The 21959-nt window shown below is 38.1% G+C and overlaps 1 protein-coding gene across 1 annotated transcript; it reads left to right on the top strand.

Annotated features, from left to right (window-relative positions):
• Window positions 1–15073: 15073 nt before the first annotated feature.
• On the top strand, window positions 15074–16847 carry LOC133753216 (E3 ubiquitin-protein ligase RNF168-like). The gene is given in 2 exon segments (XM_062183659.1): window positions 15074–15502; window positions 15504–16847. Coding segments are annotated over 2 exon segments (1635 nt in total). The 5' UTR covers window positions 15074–15106; the 3' UTR covers window positions 16743–16847.
• The last annotated feature ends 5112 nt before the right edge of the window (window positions 16848–21959 follow it).

Genomic DNA, 21959 nt, shown 5'->3' with positions numbered 1-21959 from the left:
TGCCCAGATTTCTGTGGACCATGGTAATGAACGAATGGAAAATGTTAATAAAGCTAAAACAAACAATAAACATCAACATTGTCTGCAATGCAGGCAAACTAGCTGAACAAATTCCCTTCTTATCTGGGTTGGAATGAAAATAGAAAAAAATGGAATGATGATGTTTTGCTAAAAGTAGCATTTCACTTTTTGGAAAGGGAACCAGGGATCAAGGAAGGCTAAAGCCACACTTCCTTTCTGTCAGGCAACTTGTGACTATATTTCTGATATCCTAGCCTTTTTACTCTTGCTGTTTCTCGTGAACATGTGGGCCCCACTCAGTGACCGCTATGAAAAAGATGGAGGGATCAGGACCCTGAAGACAACACACCATTAATCAAAAGCCATTTTGGCTGAAAAAAGAGGAGGCTGCCAAATCTCTGAGAAACACATACAAATATAAGTTCAATAACTCACTTATTTTTAAAAATCACTTTGTATTTCTCTAAAATATCATTTATCTTGTCTTGTATATCTTCAAGATCCCCTGTATTACTGAACATGTAACTTCATTTGTATTCTAATTTAGCTGAGTCCTAATCAATGAAACTCTTTTCTTCACTTGTTTCCTGCAGTAACAAAATAAAACCTGGGGGGACAGGGGGAAGTCTACCCTGGGGAGCCTTTTTTTTTTAAAGAAAACTTGCTCAAGAAGGGGTATTAATGTTATTTCTGGTAGAAAATAATAACATAGTAAAAGAAAATCCTACTGCCCAAGATTAATAAACTCAGGTTGACAGAAATTTTCCAATAATCTCTGACAAACCCAAATTCAGCATATTAGGACCTTCAAGTATTGTAGCTACATTTCAAAATATAAAATAGGGGTGAGTATTTGGCACAGCTGTTAAGATGCTGCTTGGTATGCCTCTATCTCAAACTGGAGTACCTGGCTTCAAGTCCTTGCTCCCCTTCTGAAACCAGTTTCCACCTAATGAACACCATTGGAGGTAGCATGTGATTGCTCAAGTACTAGAGTCTGCTTAACCTGGGGGAGTCCCAGTTTGAGTTCCATGCTCCTGGCTTCATCCTGGCCTAGCCCTGGCAGTGCCATATAGCAATGCCATAAAAGAACAGGTTTTTCTTGAAAAGTATTGTATTGTTGTATTAGGGGAGTGAAGACTCATTCATTCATTCTCTCCCCATCCCAGCCTTCCAAATAAGTACAAATTTCAAAAATATATAAAATAATTGTCAAAATTTATCAAATTGATAAAACCCTGTAGTAATAACCCAGAATATCTCTAAGAAAGATTCTCTCTGTCTCTCTGCCTCTTTCTCTCTCTGTCTCTCTGTCTGTCTCTCTTTCTCTCTCTCTCTTCTCTCTCTCTCTCCCCTTCTCTCCCTATACATACAAATACATGCACACAGAGTGTGACTTTAAACATCCATGTTCAGGGGCTAGTGTTGTGGCGTAGTGAGTAAAGCTGCCATCTGTGATGCCAGCATCACATATGGGCACTACTTTAAGCCCTAGGTGCACCACTTTCCATTAGCTCCATGCTAATGGCTTAGAAAGCAGCAGAAGATGGCCCAACTGCTTGGGCCCCTGCATCCTCATGGGAGCCCTGGAAAAAGCTTCTGATTCCTGTTTTCAGCCTGGCCCAGCAATAGCTGTTGTGGCCATCTGGGGAGTGAACCAGCAGATGGAACTCTCTCTCTCTCTCTCTCTCTCTCTCTCTCTTCAAATAAGTAAATCTTTTAAAAAAAATTTCATGTCCAAAGTGACATGTTATTTCCTCCTGACTTTAGAAAATTTCACATCAAGTTGCTTACAACAAAAGTAGATTCAGACCACAGTACATTTGGGGCATTCTCTGCTATTTATGAAGTTAAACATGGATCTCTAACTTTTCCAATTATATTCCTCAAGTATTATGCCTTTTTGTCCATAAACTTTCTTGAGTACAAGTAGCATATTTCATTGGAGCGTGTCTTTTTTTTCTCCCAAAAACTGTCTTTTGGCTAATTCTAAAACTGAATTGCTATATATAGGAGTCAGATAAACAGACATCTTGAGGTAAGAGTTATTTCAAGACAGCAGGGCAAAAATGGATTTAACCACTGCATCAGTTATCTCAGAGATGTAAAAGCTGACATGGAATTCGGCTGAGAAAACTCCTAGTCGACTATGAATTATTTCAAAATCTGCTGTGTCATATAGCAATATCATAACCAGACAGGTTTTTCTTGAAAACAGTGTTGTATTGTTTGTCATCAGTTTCAATGCCCAAGAACAAGAAACACTGACCTGATATACTCATCATAATGAGAAAAAAGTCATTCACAATAATGCAAACATTTTTTCTTTATGATAAGCTATACTGTCATTCAGAGATGTATCCTGTTTGTTTTAGCTATGGATCGGATTTAATAGTAGGCAGCAATCTCATCATAATAGACCTTACTAATAGACCTTACTAATGGTTGAAGCAGGATGGTTGATTTGCCTGCTAGATCATCAAGACAAAAATCAGAGCTACTAGAGCTCTGGGTCCCCAAGACCATAGTATTTATTTTATCTTCTTTGCCTTTGGCACTGTATTTTTCAAAGTGATGCTGAGTGGTATTATGATCAAGGAATATTCCTGATAACAGTGTATTCTCTTGTCCCTTGTGATTCCCATTTTCTACATAAAGTATTTCAAAAACACGGAAAAAATGAATTAAATGTGAGTTTATTTTGATGCAAAAATTTTGAAATCTATGGATCACTTTTCATTAAAAAGTTCATAGAAATGAATGTTATGGAAAAATATGCATGGATTTCAAACTTTTCTTGCACCAAGATAGATTTATGTTTTTTTATCTTTTATTTAATGAATATAAATTTCCAAAGTACAGCTTATGGATTACAATGGCTTCCCTCCCCATAACTTCCCTCCCACCCGCAACCCCCCCTTTCCCGCTCGCTCTCCACTTCCATTCACATCAAGATTCATTTTCAATTCTCTTTATATACAGTTTCGTGTATATATAAAGTAAAGATTTCAACAGTTTGCCCTCACATAGCAACACAAAGTGAAAAATACTGTTGGAGTACTAGTTATAGCATTATAGATTTATGTTTTAATTCCAGCTTTGCATAAATTTTGAAAGCACCCTGATATTCTATGCAACCAAAGAAATGTACCATGCAAAGAGGCATATTTCAATTTCTGAAAATTATTCTAGTAAAGAAACCTGTTTAGCATAGAACTTGCCAAACTTATTAACCACAAAATTCATTTTTTGAAACATCAACTACCATTTTATAGAATAGTTATTTCAAAATAGATAGTCATCTGTGGAAGTTGTGATGTACTGCCCAGGTTTCCCTTAAGGATTGATGTGTTCATTCCCTCACCTTCTGGAATACTTCTGGCTCATGGGACTCAGCAGCCAGGTCTCTCCAAAGTTACCATGAGCTGGAGAAAACTGCTCATCCCAAATTCATAACCCCTCCCCAGGAACATTTGCATGCAAGGACTGGCTAAGATGAGAGTTTAAAGCCTGACCACTCAAAACTATGTAGGACATTTCTGAAGAGATATCCCAGGTTCAGAGCTCACCATTGGGTTGGCTAAGCCTGCCTCAAGGCTGTTCCACAGCTCAACTTCTCTGCCTGTTCCTGTCTTCTTCCCTTCTTTTTTATTTTCTTTCCTTCTCTTTTCTTTCCCTGAATAGTTGCTGATCTTGAGAGTACTGCCAAATAAATTCCCTGAATACTTGTCTCTATCACAGATTGTACTTTTGAAACAACCCGACCTACAAAACATTTTAGGACACTTAGGGGTAATAAAGACTACCAAAGAAAGGTGATGTACACAAAATCATGAAAGAAAACATGTGAGATTTTGGAAGAAGCTTAATAGAAAACATGGAGTGAATAGGGAACCTCTATTTATTTTCTTTTAATAAGCAGAGTTGGAGTGCCAGCTGAAGAGTAATAGGCTATATGAGGAAGCTATAAAGATATCTCAGTCTGCGGGAGCAAAAAGAATCTAACCAGGTTCAACAGATAAAAGCTAGAAGTGCCTATATGAGAAATTAGAAGTCTCCATCATTATCATCTAAATTACAGGTGTCTTAACTGGATTTCTTTCCTCCATTCCTGCTTTCTTTCAGTAAATTCTCCCCCTCTCAGCCAGACTGCTGTTTTTAAAATGTAAATTCTGAACATGCTACATTCCTGATTGAAATCCTTCAATTTCATTCATTACTCTCAACTTTCCTAACTTGCCATATAAGACCTTTTATGATTTAACCTCTCCAGGAACACAGGACTAATTCCCAGTACTCCAATTTAACTTTTTATTATATAGTCTGTTGTAGATATTATTTATCTATCCATTTACCTATTATCTATCTGTTTCAAATACAAATTATTAAACATATTCAACTATAATTACAGCCTTTAGAAGCCATGTAATTTTGCTGAGAAAATTAGAGAATATAGAGTATTAAGTTTGTTAGTTTAAATGAACAGTTTCTGAAATGTGTGTTGTATTCAGTTGTGACCTGTGTCACAAATAATTTAGTATGAATAAAAGAATATCAACATCTGAAAATTATTTTCATAAATAAGTACATTGTAAGGTAATCGCTTTAATATAGATCACTCTGCAACCTACTATGGTTTCTTGAGTGGAAGAAAAAGAGGAAATTCTTGTTGGATTATTGGGAATTGTTCAGAACGCTGAGTAAGTTCACGGAAATTTGCCTTATAAGTGAGTTCATCAATCACTGTGATACATGGAGAATATCTCTGTTTTATATTGTTGATGCAGTAAACTTTCACAGGCCAAGGTGACCACTTTTGACATATAGGAAGGCTGCAGATGATAGTTGTACCACTGAGAATCCAGCAAGCCAGAAGACTGACCATAGCAATACATTTAACATGTATAGCTTAAACAAGTCTAGACATGTAGAAATGATTTGCTAACATTTTAGCACAGATTTGTTCTACAGATAACAAGATATTTACTGAGACTTTTCATATTACCATGGAATTGGCAATGTAGCTTCAAAGGTAGAGAAAAGAATCTCTAAACATTTATACATATGTATTACTAGGAGAGTTAACAACAATTAAGTCCAGAAACTTTTATAGAGGCTTCTAAAAAGTAGAAGAACTAGGCAGTGGATTTTGCCTAGCAGTTAAGACACCAGTTAACATGCCTGTGGGCCACATGACAGTGTCTATGTTTAATGTCTGTCTCTGGCTCCTGATTCTAGCTTCCTGCTAATGCAGACCCTGGGCAGCAGTGATGATGGCTCAAGTAAGTGACTAACTGCCACTCACATGGGAGACCTAGATTGAGTTCCTGTCTCCCAGCTTCAGCACAAACCAGTCCAAGCCATTGCAGCATTGCAGGCATTTGGTTGGAAGAGAACCAGGAAATGGGGGCTGTCAGTCTCTCTCTTGCTCTCCCTCTCCCCTTCATTGCCTCCCTCCATTCTTCTCTAGTTCTCTCTGGTGTGAGTGTCTCTCTGAATCTCAAATAAAATAAACATTTTCATTTTTAAAAAAAAGTGAGAGGGTCAGTGCTGTAGCACAGTGGGTAAAGTTGCCATCTGCAGTGCCAGCATCTCATACCGGCACGGGTTCAAGTCCCGGCTCCTCCACATCTCATCCAGCTCTCTGCTATTGCCTGAGAAAGCAGTAGAAGATAGCCCAAGTCCTAGGGCCTCTGCACTCACAGTGGGGACCTAGAAGACTTTCCTGGCTTCTGGCTTCGGATCAGTGCAGCTCCAGCCATTGCCACCATTTAGTGAGGGAACCAATGGATGGAAAACCCCTCCTTCCCTTCCTCTCTCTTTCTCCCTCTCCCCACCCCATCTGTCTCTCTCTCTTTCTCTCTGCCTCTGCCTCTCTGTAACTCTGACTTTCGACTAAGTACATAAATCTTAAAAAAAAAAAAAAAATGAGAGAACTGACCAAAAAAGCACAAGCAACTGTCCCAAGTCAATACCCATGGTAAGTCGGGGTAGAAGATAGGGGAGGGGGAGGGATGGGGAAATTATTACAATTTTCAAAACAATCAATTTATAATTAAAAGGTTTTTCTCTTTTGTCCCTATGTGGGAAAAGCTGGGAGTGACTCCCTTTCAAAGTCAAGAGGACTGAAGAACCAAGAGAATAGGGGTTCCCTTCAAGAAAGTAAAGCCATTTTCTCATTTCTTAACTCTTGCTATTTGCAAAGCTATGAACTACAGGCCCATCTCTGTGTATTCATAAAATTGAGGTGGTCCTTGGGGAGGGAATTCTTGAGAAAGCTTTTTGTATGTCTCTATGAATTAAAATATACTTGAACATTTAAGTGTTGTCTACTAATAATTTGGTAATTTCTCAAGGTAACAGGTTTTCATGAGAAGTTGGTAGCAAATAAACAACTAAATATCATGGTACAGGCTGACAAAGAGGAAGCTGGCCCCCTTAATCCTTGGGGACATTGAAGAAGACTTCAGCAGCTCTCATGGCCAATCATGAAAATAAAACAGATCATTAAAGAAGACAGAGAGCTAAGAGATGTGATAACCATGGCCAGAGAAGAGGATAAGAGTGTGTACCATAATCAAGACTTTTCCCAAGTGGCTCCTCATCAATGAAGGAAGCTGAGTCAGAACACTATCCCCAAGAAAATGACACTGACCACCTATGTGAATTATTATATCAGTGAATACCACCAATAGGAAATGGAACCATAGTACACCAGAGCATATCCAGAGAGGCATCCTTACTAACAAAAGATCACCAGTTGTGCAAGAAGACACAAAAAATGCAAAAATATTCCATGTTCCTGGATTGGAAGAACTAATATCATCAAAATGTCCACACTACTGAAAGCAATTTACAAATTTAAAGTGATCACAATCAAAATACCAACAACATTCTTCTCAGATTGAGAAAAATGATGCTAAAATTCAGATGGAAACAAGAGACCCCCAAATAGCCAAAGCAATCTTATACAACAAAAACAAAGGCAGAGGCATCACAATATCAGATTTCAAGACATACTACAAGGCAGTTATCATCAAAACAGCCTGATACTGGCACAATAATAGACATGTAGACCAATGGAACAGAATAAAAACTCCAGAAATCAATCCACGTATCTACAACCAACTAATCTTTGACAAAGGAGCTAAAATCAATACCTGGAGAAAGGACAGTGTTTTCAACAAGTGCTGTGGGAAAAAATAGGATCTCTGTATGTAGAATATGAAACAAGACCATTATCTTACACCTTATACAAAAATCAACTAAAAATGGATCAAGGATCTAAATCTACACACTGATCCCATCAAATTATTAGAAAAGAACATTGAGGAAACTCTGCAAGACATTGGCATAGGCAAAGACTTCTTGGAAAATACCCCAGAAGCACAGGCAATCAAACCAAAAATAGACAAATGGGATTACATCAAGCAAAGAAACTTCTGCACTGTATAGGAAGCACTCAATAAAGGGAAGAGGAAATTGAGAGAATTTGGAGAAAATATTTGCAAACTATGCAACTGATAAAGGATTAATATCCAGAAACTATATAAAAAGCTAAAGAAACTCAACAACAACAAACAAGCAATCCAGATAAGAAATGGGCAAAGGACTTGAACAGACATTTTTAAAAAGAGAAAATTCAAATGGCCAACAAACACATGAAAAAAGCTCAGGATCACTAGCTATCAGGAAAATGAAAATAAAAAGAACAATTAAATTTCACTTTACCCCATTTAGAGTTGCTCTCATACAAGAATCACCAAATAAATGCTGGCGAGGATATGGGTAGAAAAGATATCCTAATCCACTGTTGGTGGGAATGTAAACTAGTACAGCGATTGTGGAAGACAAAATGGAGACTCCTCAAAGATCTGAAAATAGATCTACCACATGACCCAGCTATGTCATTCCTGGGAATTTACCAAATGAAATGAAATCAGCATATGAAAGAGTTATCTGTACTCCCCGTGTTTATTGCAGATCAATTCACAATAGCTAAGATATGGAATCAACCCAGATGTCCATCAACTGATGACTGGATAAAGAAAATGTAGTATATATACTCTATGGAATACTAGTCAGCCATAAAAAAGGAATGAAATCTTGTCTATTGCAACAAAATGGATGCAAATGAAAAATCATTATACTTATGGACACATACAACCTACCTAAATTGAGCCAGGAAGTCATAGAAAACCTAAACAGACCCATAACTGACACAGAAATTGAAACAGTAATAAAGGCCCTCCCAACAAAGAAAAGCCCAGGACCAGATGGATTCACTGCTGAGTTCTACCAGACATTTAGAGAAGAACTAACTCCAATTCTTCTCAAACTATTCAGAGCAATCGAAAAAGAGGGAATCCTCCCAAATTCCTTCTATGAAGCCACCATCACCTTAATTCCTAAGCCAGAAAGAGACGCAACATTGAAAGAGAATTACAGACCAATATCCCTGATGAACATAGATGCAAAAATACTCAATAAAATTCTGGCCAATAGAATGCAACAACACATCAGAAAGATCATCCACCCAGACCAAGTGGGATTCATCCCCGGTATGCAGGGATGGTTCAACATTCGCAAAACAATCAACGTAATACACTACATTAACAGACTGCAGAAGAAAAACCATATGATTCTCTCAATAGACGCAGAGAAAGCATTTGATAAAATACAACACCCCTTCATGATGAAAACTCTAAGCAAACTGGGTATGGAAGGAACATTCCTTAATACAATCAAAGCAATATATGAAAAACCCATGGCCAACATCCTATTGAATGGGGAAAAGTTGGAAGCATTTCCACTGAAATCTGGTACCAGACAGGGATGCCCTCTCTCACCACTGCTATTCAATATAGTTCTGGAAGTTTTGGCCAGAGCTATTAGGCAAGAAAAAGAAATTAAAGGGATACAAATCGGGAAGGACGAACTCAAACTATCCCTCTTTGCAGATGATATGATTCTTTATTTAGGGGACCCAAAGAACTCTACTAAGAGACTGCTGGAACTCATCGAAGAGTTTGGCAAAGTAGCAGGATATAAAATCAATGCACAAAAATCAACAGCCTTTGTATACACAGGCAATGCCACGGCTGAGGAAGAACTTCTAAAATCAATCCCATTCACAATAGCTACAAAAACAATCAAATACCTTGGAATAAACTTAACCAAAGACGTTAAAGATCTCTACGATGAAAACTACAAAACCTTACAGAAAGAAATAGAAGATGATACCAAAAAATGGAGAAATCTTCCATGCTCATGGATTGGAAGAATCAATATCATCAAAATGTCTATCCTCCCAAAAGCAATTTATACATTCAATGCAATACCCATCAAGATCCCGAAGACCTTCTTCTCAGATATAGAAAAAATGATGCTGAAATTCATATGGAGACACAGAAGACCTCGAATAGCCAAAGCAATCCTGTACAACAAAAACAAAGCCGGAGGCATCACAATACCTGATTTCAGGACATACTACAGGGCAGTTGTTATCAAAACAGCATGGTACTGGTACAGAAACAGATGGATAGACCAATGGAACAGAATAGAAACACCAGAAATCAATCCAAACACCTACAGCCAACTTATATTTGACCAAAGATCCAAATCTAATCCCTGGAATAAGGACAGTCTATTCAATAAATGGTGCTGGGAAAATTGGATTTCCACATGCAGAAGCTTGAAGCAAGACCCATACCTATCACCTTACACAAAAATTCACTCAATAGGGATTAAAGACTTAAATCTACGACCTGAAACCATCAAATTATTAGAGAGCATTGGAGAAACCCTGCAAGATATAGGCACAGGCAAAGACTTCCTGGAAAATACTCCAACAGCACAGGCAGTCAAAACCAAAATTAACATTTGGGATTGCATCAAATTGAGAAGTTTCTGTACTTCAAAAGAAACAGTCAGGAAAGTGAAGAGGCAACCAACAGAATGGGAAAAAATATTCGCAAACTATACTACAGATAAAGGATTGATAACCAGAATCTACAAAGAAATCCAGAAAATCCACAACAACAGAACAAACAACCCACTTAAGAAATGGGCCAAGGACCTCAATAGACATTTTTCGAAAGAGGAAACCCAAATGGCCAACAGACACATGAAAAAATGTTCAAGATCACTAGCAATCAGAGAAATGCAAATCAAAACCACAATGAGGTTCCATCTCACCCCGGTGAGAATAGCTCACATTCAGAAATCTACCAACAACAGATGCTGGAGAGGATGTGGGGAAAAAGGGACACTAACCCACTGTTGGTGGGAATGCAAACTGGTTAAGCCACTATGGAAGTCTGTCTGGAGATTCCTCAGAAACCTGAACATAACCCTACCATACAACCCAGCCATCCCACTCCTTGGAATTTACCCAAAGGAATTTAATTTGACAAATAAAAAAGCCATCTGCACATTAATGTTTATTGCAGCTCAATTCACAATAGCTAAGACCTGGAACCAACCCAAATGCCCATCAACAGTAGACTGGATAAAGAAATTATGGGACATGTACTCCATAGAATACTATACAGCAGTAAGAAACAACGAAACCCAGTCATTTGCAACAAGATGGAGCAACCTGGAAAACATCATGCTGAGTGAATTAAGCCAGTCCCAAAGAGAAAAATATCATTTGTTTTCCCTGATCGATGACAACTGAGCGCCAAAGAGGAAACCTGTTAAGTGAAATGGACACTATAAGCAACAATGAACTGATCAGCTCCTGTCCTGACTTTAGATGTACAATGTAATACTTTATCCTTTTTAGTATTTGTTGTTGTTGTTGTTGTTCTAGTACTATTGGTTGAACTCAGTAATTAACACACAATTATTCTCAGGTGTTTAAATTTTAACTGAAAAGTGATCCCTGTTAAATCTAAGAGTGGAAAAAGAGAGGGAGGAGATGAACAATTTGGAACATGCTCAATCGGACTGGCCGCAAATGGTGGAGTTAGAAATGTGCAGGGGATTCCAACACAATTCCATCAAGATGGCATGTACCAATGCCATCGCACTAGTCCAAGTGATCAATTTCAGCTCACAATTGATAGCTCTGATAGGTCTAAGAGTCAAAGAGATCACACAAACAAGACAAGTATCTGCTAATACTAACTGATAGAATCAAAAAGGGAGAGAAAGATCCAACATGGGAAGTGGGATACACAGCAGACTCATAGGATGGCAGATGTCCTAAACAACACTCCGGCCTCAGAATCAGCCCTCAAGGCATTCAGATCTGGCTGAAGAGCCCATGAGAGTATAGCAGGCATGGAAAGCCAAGATATCATGGGAAAAAAAAAAAAGACCTAAATGAATGATCTCTGTGAGTGAGATCCCAGTGGAAAGAACGGGGCCATCAAAGAAGGAGATACCCTTCTCCGAAGGGAGGAGAGAACCTCCACTTTGACTATGACCCTATCGGAATAAGACCAAAGTCAGCGAACTCTAAAGGCTTCCATAGCCCTGGCAACTCATGACTAGAGCCTAGGGAGATTACTGACGCCATGAACAGGAGTGTCAAATTGTTAAGTCAGCAACAGGAGTCACTGTGTACTTACACCCCATGCGGGATCTGTCCCTAATGTGTCGTCTAAAGCCAAGTGATGCTATGACTGGTACTGAAACAGTATTTTTATACTTTGCGTTTCTGTGTGGGCGCAGACTGATGAGGTCTTTGCTAATTATATACTGAAGTGATCTTCTGTATATAAAGAGAATTGGAAATGAAAAAAAAAAAACAACCTGGTGTTAAAATGGAAATGGCATAGAAAATTAATTATTTTGAAAAAAAAAATTATGTAGGATCTCTGTCTTTAATGTGCTGTACATTGCTATTTAATGCTATAATTAGTAATCCAATGGTAGTTTTTTCACTCGATGTTGCTATATGGGCAAAATGTTGAAACCTTTACCTAATATATACTAAATTGATCTTCTGTATACAAAGAGAATTGAAAATGAATCTTTACATGAATGGAAGGGGAAAGGGAGCGGGAGGGGGGAGGGTTGCGGGCGGGAGGGAAGTTATGGGAGGGGGGAAGCCATTGTAACCCACAAGCTATACTTTGGAAATTTATATTCATTAAATAAAAGTTTAATAAAAAAAAAATTCACAATAGCTAAGATATGGAATCAACCCAGATGTCCATCAACTGATGACTGGATAAAGAAAATGTAGTATATATACTCTATGGAATACTAGTCAGCCATAAAAAAGGAATGAAATCTTGTCTATTGCAACAAAATGGATGCAAATGAAAAATCATTATACTTAGTGAAATAAGTCCCAAGAAGACAAAACTCATATATTTTCCCTGATCTGTGGTAACTAATAAGGACAAAAAATATAATGGAAACGTGCAAAATTGGCATTTTGAGGTTGGATTATAGCTTATAGCCCTTGTAGGAAAAATGTTTTTTTTTTATTCTTACTATTTGTTGAATTCTTTATTTAATGAAAGGTTTAGGTGTATGATTATAAAATATACTGAAAGTATGTCATTGTATAAATTAAAAAGAAAGGATAAGAAAAAAAGTAAGAGGTAAGGTAGGAGTGTGGGATAGAGGGTAGGATGGGAAGTATCACTATGCTCATAAGTCTGTATATGTGAAATACATAAATAAAAATTATTTTAAATGCCCATCAACAGTAACTAGATAAAGAAATTATGGGATATGTACTTTATAGAATACTATACAGCAGTGAAAACAATGAAATCAGGTCATTTGTGACAAAATGGAGGAATCTGGAAAACATTATGCTGAGTGAAATAAGCCAGTCCCAAAGGGACAAATATCATATGTTCTCCCTGATTGGCGACAACTGAGCACCAAAGGGGAAACCTGTTGAAGTGAATTGGACACTATGAAAAACAGTGACTTGATCAGCTCTTGTCCTGACTGTTGATGTACAATGTAATACATTATCCATTTTAGTATTTTTGTTTTGTTTTGTTCTAGTACTATTGTTTGAACTCTGTAATTAACACACAATTATTCTTAGGTGTATAAATTTTAACTGAAAAGTGATCCCTGTTAAATATAAGAGTGAGAATAAGAGAGGGAAGAGATGTACAATTTGGGACATGCTCAATCAGACTTGCCCCAAATGGTGGAGTTAGAAATGTGCCAGGGGATTCCAATAAAATTCCATCAAGGTGGCATGCACCAATGCCATCTCACTAGTCCAAGTGATCAATTTCAGTTCACATTCGATGGCTCTGATAGGTCTAAGAGTCAAAGGGATCACACAAACAAGACTAGTGTCTGCTAATACTAACTGATAGAACCAAAAAGAGAAAAAAACGATCCAACATGGGAAGCGGGATACACAGCAGACTCATAGAATGGCAGATGTCCTAAACAACACTCTGGCCTCAGAATCAGCCCTTAAGGCATTCGGATCTGGCTGAAGAGCCCATGAGAGTATTTTAGGCATGGAAAGCCAAGACACGCTGAAAAAAAAAAAAAAGACCTAAATGAAAGATCTCTGCGAGTGAGATCCCAGTGGAAAGAACGGAGCCATCAAAGAAGGAGGAACCTTTCTCTGAAGGGAGGAGAGAACTTCCACTTTCACTATGACCCTGTCAGAATAAGATCGAAGTCGGCGAACTCAAAAGGCTTCCATAGCCTTGGCAACTCATGACTAGAGCCTGGGGAGATTACTGACGCCATAAACAAGAGTGTCAAATTGTTAAGTCAGCAACAGGAGTCACTGTGTCCTTACATCCCATGTGGGATCTGTCCTTAATATGTTGTCCAATGTGAAGTAATGCTATAACTAGTACTGAAACAGTATTTTTACACTTTGTGTTTCTGTGTGGGTGCAAACTGATGAAATCTTTACTTAGTATATACTGAATTGATCTTCTGTATATAAAGATAATTGCAAATGAATCTTGATGTGAATGGAATGGGAGAGGGAGCGGGAGATGGGAGGGGTGCTAGTGGGAGGGAAATTATGGGGGGGGGAAGCCATTGTAATCCATAAACTGTACTTTGGAAATTTATATTTACTAAATAAATAAAAAAAAAAGTGGACCTGTTGTGCCACAGCACCGGCCCCAATAAAATCTTTAAAAAAAAAAAAAAGAGAAAGAATGAGAATAGGTTAAAGAAAGAAGATGATATTCTGGTCAAAGCAAATAGTCTCATAAAAGTTGCATACTTTCACTCTAAAAAAAAAGAAAATGAAGCAAAATCTTTATTCAAGCTCCACAGAACACTATTCATGAGAATTTTGGGGTTTACACATTTAGAAATAAAATATGTCTGCTTACCTTGGCAAGAAAAAAGAATTTTCCTATAAGTTACATATACTATATGGTCCAGCAATTTCACTTGGTACTGAATCAATCCTACAGATGGACTCACTTACAGACTGAAAGTTATAGGATATAACATACAACATGAAGAAAGAACATGAGAGTGTTATCTAGCATATGATTTTGTACAGAAAAAAAAAAGAAAAAAAGACACAGACCATAGGCCAGTGAGAATAGATGAAAGCAGGGGAGATATCATATGGAAACCTGATTTTAGTAATATAGCTTATAATTTTGAGTTCCATTCCCCTTACTTGTGGGTTCTATGCTGCAGAGTTTTACACATAGACAAAAGTGTGAATGCAAGATTCTATTTATGAGTCTATTGTCCTGACTTAATCATTATTCTAAACAACTAACTACCCATGAATTTCAGAGAAAACAGATTGTTGTCACTTTATCATCTTTTCACTCTCCTATGTAGTAAAATTTGTTTTAGAATAGATGTTTGGACTGGTCTGTGTATGGTTCCCATGGGACCCCACCACGAGTAGCCTGAAGAGAGGGGCGGAGCGCGGAACCCTAGGAATCTGCGCCGGGCGCCCGAAGGCTAGAACTGGGGGGGCTCGCGGCGGCCCTCACGGCCCCGGTAAGACGGGGGCCCTGCACGGAGTCGACGTCAGGGCGGAAGCAGTGCTCTTCCCGGATCCCGCAGCGGCCCCGGCACTGGGGGCCCCGGAGCCAAGAGGCGCGTCCCGCCGAGGTGTTCATGTTGACTAGGCCTTGTTAGCAATCCTAAAATGGCTGTACCCCAAGACAACATCCCTTCCCTGTCGGAGTGCCGGCGCGGGATCTGCGTGGACATCCTGATCAAGCCCATGACCCTGCCTTGCAACCACACGCTCTGTAATCCATGCTTCCAGTCCACTGTCGAAAAGATGAATTTATGCTGTCCCTTCTGTCGCCACCGGGTCTCCTCGTGGGCTCGCTACCATACCCGAAGAAAGACTCTTGTCAATGTGGAACTGTGGGAGATGATTCAGAAACACTACCCGAGGGAATGCAAGCTCAGAGCTTCGGGGCAAGAATCAGGGGATCTCGTTGAAGACTATCAGCCAATTCGTCTGATAAGTAAGCCTGGGGAATTGAGATGAGAATATGAAGAGGAGATAAGCAAGGTGGAAGCAGAGCGACGGACGAGCCAGTGAGGAAGAAGAAAACAAAGCCAGTGAGGAATACATACAGAAATTACTGGCTAAGGAGGAAGAAGAAGAAAAGAGACAAGCAGAAAAAAGGCGAAGTGAGATGGAAGAACAACTGAAAAACGACGAGAAACTGGCAAGACGGCTAAGCATTGATATTAACAATTTCTCTGAGGGAGATATCTTGGCTTCTCCCTTGAATTCCAGAAAATCTGATCCAGTAACAACCAAGTCACAAAAGAAAAATAAGAATAAACAAAGAAACACTGGAGATATTTAGAAGTACTTGTCGCCTAAGTCTCGGTTTGAGTCAGCATCACCGTCTGAGGTTGTAGAAGTCAGGAAAAGCTCCGTATCTGAGGCAACTGATAGTAGTGATGTGAAAAACCCTACATGGCAAGACACAGACAGTGAAGATATGCCAACGCTTTCTTCGCAGATATACCTTGAAATTCAAGAACAAGGAGCAAAGTCTTCAGTGGAGTCGCCTATGCCTTGGTTATGTGCCTATGATACAGAAGGGTGCCTTGAAAGAGAAGTCAGAGCAGAACCAAACAATCATGATAAAGAATCACGGATCCTAAGTCACGAGGGACCTAAGCCTGCAGCTGCTGACACTAGAGAAGCCGAGGTGAAGCCTGGCGGCCATGTAGACAATGAATGCACACCATCAGTTGTAGAGTCCTGCCTCAAAGACCAGCACTCTCCATCGGAAACAGCCAGCGATCCATGCCTTTGTGCCAAAAGAAGGAAAATACTTCCCACACCTTCCACAGAGCAAGAAGAAACGGAACTAACCTTTACCCAGAAACTGGTAGATTTGGAGCGTCTACTTTTTGAGAGACACAAACAGGAAGAACAAGATAGGATATTAGCATTAGAACTACAGAAAGAGGTGGATAGAGAACAAATGAAACCAAATAGGCAAAAGGGATCCCCGGGTGAATATCATCTGCGAGCTACGTCCTCACCTCCAGACAAACTGCTAAACGGACAGGGAAGGAATCTGAGAGATAGGAACAGCAACAGACAGACTGATAGAGAGCATTCAAGGCTGCGGAGAGGCTCCAGGTCTGAAAACTGGCAGCCCTCTTTGAAGATCCAATTGAAGAATTCAGTTGTTAATGGAAGAAAGATGAGAAATTCTACCAGAGATAATTGTAATGTATCTAAAAGTGCTCCTAGTAATTCACAGAAAAGTATTTTCCAAATGTTTCAGAGATGTACCAAATAATGCATAGTTAACCTGGATTGTGAATTTCTCTTCTATCCCAGAATCTGTAAATGTCATCAATTTCTGCTCTGTAGGCACACTCATTATCTTTAAAGGACTGTGGGTCACAAGGGAAGAATATACAAGTGTACTTTTGTACAACTTGTAAGCAAGGGTCCCTATAATTGCCATTGTTAATAACTGACCTGCTAAGTTTGACAGTTGTTAGAGATAGAAAATTGCCTTGACACCTGCACATGCCATTCTCTTTGCAAAAGCATGCTTATGACCTTTGCTTACCTTTTTGTCATGAGTACATCAAAGCAAGATTTCACTATAACAAATAGTTAAGAAACCCATACTAGGTATCCTTGCTGCTTTTCTAGATATTTACAGAATGCTTGAAAGTATCTTCCATAACACTACAGTAATTAGTTTCCATCTCCAATTTGATAAAATTTGAAGCATTATACCATATCCTTTGCTTTAAAATAGATCAACACCAACATTAAATCAGAAAATTGGTTTTCTAGAAAGTTGGATATGAGTTGACAGGAAGTTGGACCACCCTTGTGTAAAAGGAGTTAAGAATTGAGACAAGGCTGAGTGGGGTAGATTGACCCTTTGGGAGCATTGGAACTGAATGGGCGGTCAGGAATTGGGTCCAAAACAGGGTAACAGGTGTAGGTTGGCAGATATTTGCCCCTTGTCCTTTGTTTGCCAAATGACACAGAAGGCATTTCAGTTTTATTACTTTTTACTCCATAGTATCTGGTGTCAAAATATTAGTTATTAAATTAACTGAAATTTTGGAAATTCAAATTTCTTTTAGTTCATTCCAAGGGAAAAAAAAAGCTTACTGTACAGGAGTTATGTCACAGTGTCTTACGTTGTAGGACCTGACACAGAACTGTGTGCCTGTTTCCTTATCATTTGTATTGATATTAACTTTTATTTATGTTTATGGAAAGAAATAAAAAATATGATACTTGAAAAAAAAAAGAATAGATGTTTGAGCAAGTGAACTGCAATCTCACAGAAGATTCTTACTGAAGTCCTCAATCATATAAACATATCCTGGGCCTCTGGCTGTGTCTACAACTGCCAAATCTCAATAGTTGAAAACACCCAAACATTCAACTATTTTCCAATCCTTCTTCAAATGGCACAGAACACATACTTGTACTGAGTACCTCCAGATCCACATATTGCATTACACCAGGAATACAAACAAAAGAGAAAATGTGATACTTAAGAAACTAAAAAGGTACCTCAGTGAACTGGAGTCAATGCTGGGCTTCCTGTCCCTGTCGGACTTCCCTCACTGTAAGCAGCAGCATCTCACATCTGCACTTCTTTGACATGAGATAATGCCTATAACCTTAGCCTAGAACATATCAAGTGGCCATCAGCCCAGCTTATCTTTCTAACCTTAAACACATCACTTGACCACCAAGGTCTACATGGAGTCTAAACCTCAGGTTATTTAGCTCTGCTCTCTGCTATCTAACATGTGGTTTGTGAAGCATGTAGCAAAGGCATTGCTGATGTGGTTTCAAGCAATGCAAAACCTTAGACTCTATCCTAACCCTACTGAATGAGAATCTGCATTTTATTATTATTTTATTATTTAAAATTTAACATGTAATATCTGTACATTTTTATGGGATGCAGTACATTATTTCAATGCATATTCACAGCATAAACTGATCAAGCCAGGCAACAAGCTTTTCTGTGTCCTTGTCTTATATCTGTGCTTGGAGAGCCTGCATTTTACCAAGATTCACACACACAACTGACCTTGTCAAACCTCACAACATTAGAATCACCTTGGATGTTCAGTCTTGCTTGGTCGGGGGAGCCCAGGCCTTTTTTTCCCAAAAATATTTGCAAAAACTTTTCAGATGATTCTAAGTTGCATCAAAGCTTGAGAATCATGGCAGGATCCTGCTCAGGCCACTCTATGTTCTGCATTTTGGATGACAACTCTAGATTGTAAGAAAGAAAACATTCTTTACTCAGAAAGAAATCAAATGTGCCTTTGCTACCTCATTCATTCACTTAAAAAATATTAAGTGATCATTCTCTTCAAGATACCATGACAGCTACTGAGAATACCACTGTAAACATGAAGACAATTGCCTTCATGGAGTTTGCATTCTAGTGGGAAAGAATGGACAAATTCATAGGCAATTAAATATAGATTAAGGATGAATCTCTTAGTAGAAAAACTACAGGATGATTGGAAAGCAGACACAGAGGGTACTTAACAACAATAAGGCCAACATTTTCCAACAAATATGTGAAAGAAAAACATCCAGATTAGCACATACTATATTGTACCTGATTCTCACAACTGAAATTAAGATTGTTGTCCTCAGATAGAAAGGTTCTGTAGTCTGGGAATTATCTGTATTGTTATCCCAAGTACAATTCATTTTCCAACCCAAATGGTGTGAAAAGTATGTTATGCAAGAAAGAAACAACAATTTGGCCTCATAAAAGGCCGGTCAGGACAGTATTCTTGCATCTCAAAAGTTATTGAAAAATTACAGTAAAACATCTGTGAAGTCTGCAGGATGTTTTTATCATATGACTTATCAGATTGGCCACTGTGGTTGAACCCTATGTCCCAATATTTGGCCTATCATGTGAATTAACAGTGGATTTATTTGACTTCATGTCATATAAAGGAGTATGGATAAAAATAGTAAAATGCCATTTATAAATACCTTCTTCTGCCACACACAATACTCACAACTAAACAGTGAAGTAGTGATTAAAATTTTTACAGGGAAGAAAATGTAAAGGTAGGTGTCAATCAGGGCTTTGCAGATGAACAGCTCTGAGGGCCTGAGCTCCTTGTGCCTTAGTTTCTCTCTCTAAGGAGTAAGTACTTAGAGGTACTAAGAGGCTTAAAAGACATAATTTATGTAAAATTTGTAGCCCTAGCTACAACAAAGGAACATTCAGTATTAACCATGATAGTAGTCATCACAAGTTCTCTGAATATATGAGTTCTAGCCATTATTTAGAGTCACAAGTTGAAGATGGTAGTGTCATATTTTTCCTATTAGAGTCTCATTATTTTACTAAAAATATTTCTGTCTATAATGCGACATGTGAAACATTTCACCAGCATCATTAGACAAACCACTGGGAGAAAAGCTATGTTTGAAACAAAGATTTATAAGAGATTGATACACTGCTGACCCAGCACAAATCAGCTTAAATTATTTTTTATATGGCTCAGTGATCAATGGTCATGTCATAAAAGAGTCCTGCTGAGAAGGAAAAGTTCCTGGGTCTCAGGAGGTTATTAGTACCACATTTGTAGTCTTTATTTAAGTCATTATTCATTTCCCATGATGTATAGACTTCAATTTAAGTGCATTTGGATACCAAAGCTCTCTAATTAAATTAGCAAAGGATTGATTTAAAATACTAATAAAAGTAAATGGTATCTTAATAAGTATCACAGGAATTGTATAACAGCCTAAGTCCTATATCCATGAGACTCAGGACAAGCTGATTGTGATCACAAGTGAACAGATATTAGTCATAGGTCAGACTTCCTTTCCTTTTGTTTTGTTTTTGGTCCTGTGACCAGAATAGTTTCATATAAACAAAATAATTCTTCTTCCTTATCTTCCTGTTCCTTTGCCATATTAATTTAGACTTAACATACCCTCATATACTGTTTGTGGCAAAATGAGATGAGTGAACTGAATCAGATCAAATAGCTGACTTTTCACCCAAAATCCATGCCAAAGGCAAACTGAACTTTTTAAGAGTTTGGAGATGTAAGTTTATTTTCACATTATTCATTTTTTTCAATTGGAAGTGTCTTTGTATATTTTAGTTTTATGCATTTTTGTAGTGGTTGGAAATTTAAGAGATTTGGAAAATTTATTTAAGTTACTGCAGCAAAAAGTTGATGCAGCCTATCCTGTTTCTAAACATAACAGAAGGGAATATCCATGTAAACGTGATTAAATCTAAAAATATTTTACAGCCTTGATGATTTTTAAAACTCTTTGAAAATAAACATATAAAATTATAGTTTGTCAGTTTACAAATTTTAAAAACTCTGCAATGTTGACTGTAGCTCACTACCAAATTTTCAATTACAGATAAAGAAAAAGATCAAAACAGGCACAAAAATAGGACTATAGGCCATTAAAGCTTAATCCTAACTATAAATTATGTGATTTAGAAAAAATGGGAGCTGATTTTTGGCCCTAACTCACCATTGTTTTCCCACAGATAAGAAAACATTTGAAAATAGATAATTGGCTGGAATTACATAATGTTAAGAGTTTTGTTTCCTATGTTATTTATGTATACTTGAGTGTCTAGACACAAATATCTTAAAACTTAATGTAGGGGCTGACATTGTGTCACACCGGGTTAATCCACTGACTGTGACGTCAACATCCCATATGCACCAGTTCAAGTCTCAGCTGCTCCACTTCCAATCCAGCTCCCTGCTAAAGATGCTTGGGAAAGAAGCAGAAGATGGCTCAGGTACTTTGGTTCCTGCCCCTCTAGTGGGAGACCCAAATGTAGTTCCTGTCTCCTGACTTCCATTTGGCCAAGTCCCGACCTTTGCAGCCACTTAGTGTGTGAACCAGCAGATGGAAAATCAATCTCTCTCCCTCTATCCCTCTTCTTCCTTCCCTCCCTCCCTCCCTCCCTCCCTCCCTCCCTCCCTCCCTCCCTCTCCCTCTCCCTCTCTCTCCCACTCTCCTACTCTCCCACTCTGTAACTCTACCTTTCAAATAAACAACTCTTAAAAACAAAAACAGTGCAAATAATTCAGGAACTCCGTCTTCAACAGAGTTATCATCAAAGGTTAGCTCAGATAGGTAAAAGAGTTACCATAACTTGGGACATAATGCCAAGCCAGCTTGTTCTCTTGATCTTTATTTTGGAGTAGAGAATTAAAATATGTTGTATGGTTAACCTTGGCCAGAGAAAAATCATATAATTTGTGTGAGTCTTCTACAAACTACAACACAAATAAGTCTTCATCATTAAAAATGTTATCATCTTTGTTATCTTCACAGAATTTCAACATTATTCACATTTCAAAAGAACTTTTGTGCCTTAATAACAAATTATCTCTTATTTGCTTCATAGTGGTATTCATAAACCAGTACTCCTCAATGTTGCTGAATTTTTTATTCCCAAATCCAACAACTTCTACATCCTTGTAATATGACATTAAATATAAAT

Source organism: Lepus europaeus, chromosome X (assembly GCF_033115175.1).
Source record: "Lepus europaeus isolate LE1 chromosome X, mLepTim1.pri, whole genome shotgun sequence".
Classification (NCBI taxonomy): Eukaryota; Metazoa; Chordata; class Mammalia; order Lagomorpha; family Leporidae; genus Lepus; species Lepus europaeus.
Note: the sequence above shows the minus strand (reverse complement) of the source record. Positions and strands in the feature narration are given on the sequence as shown.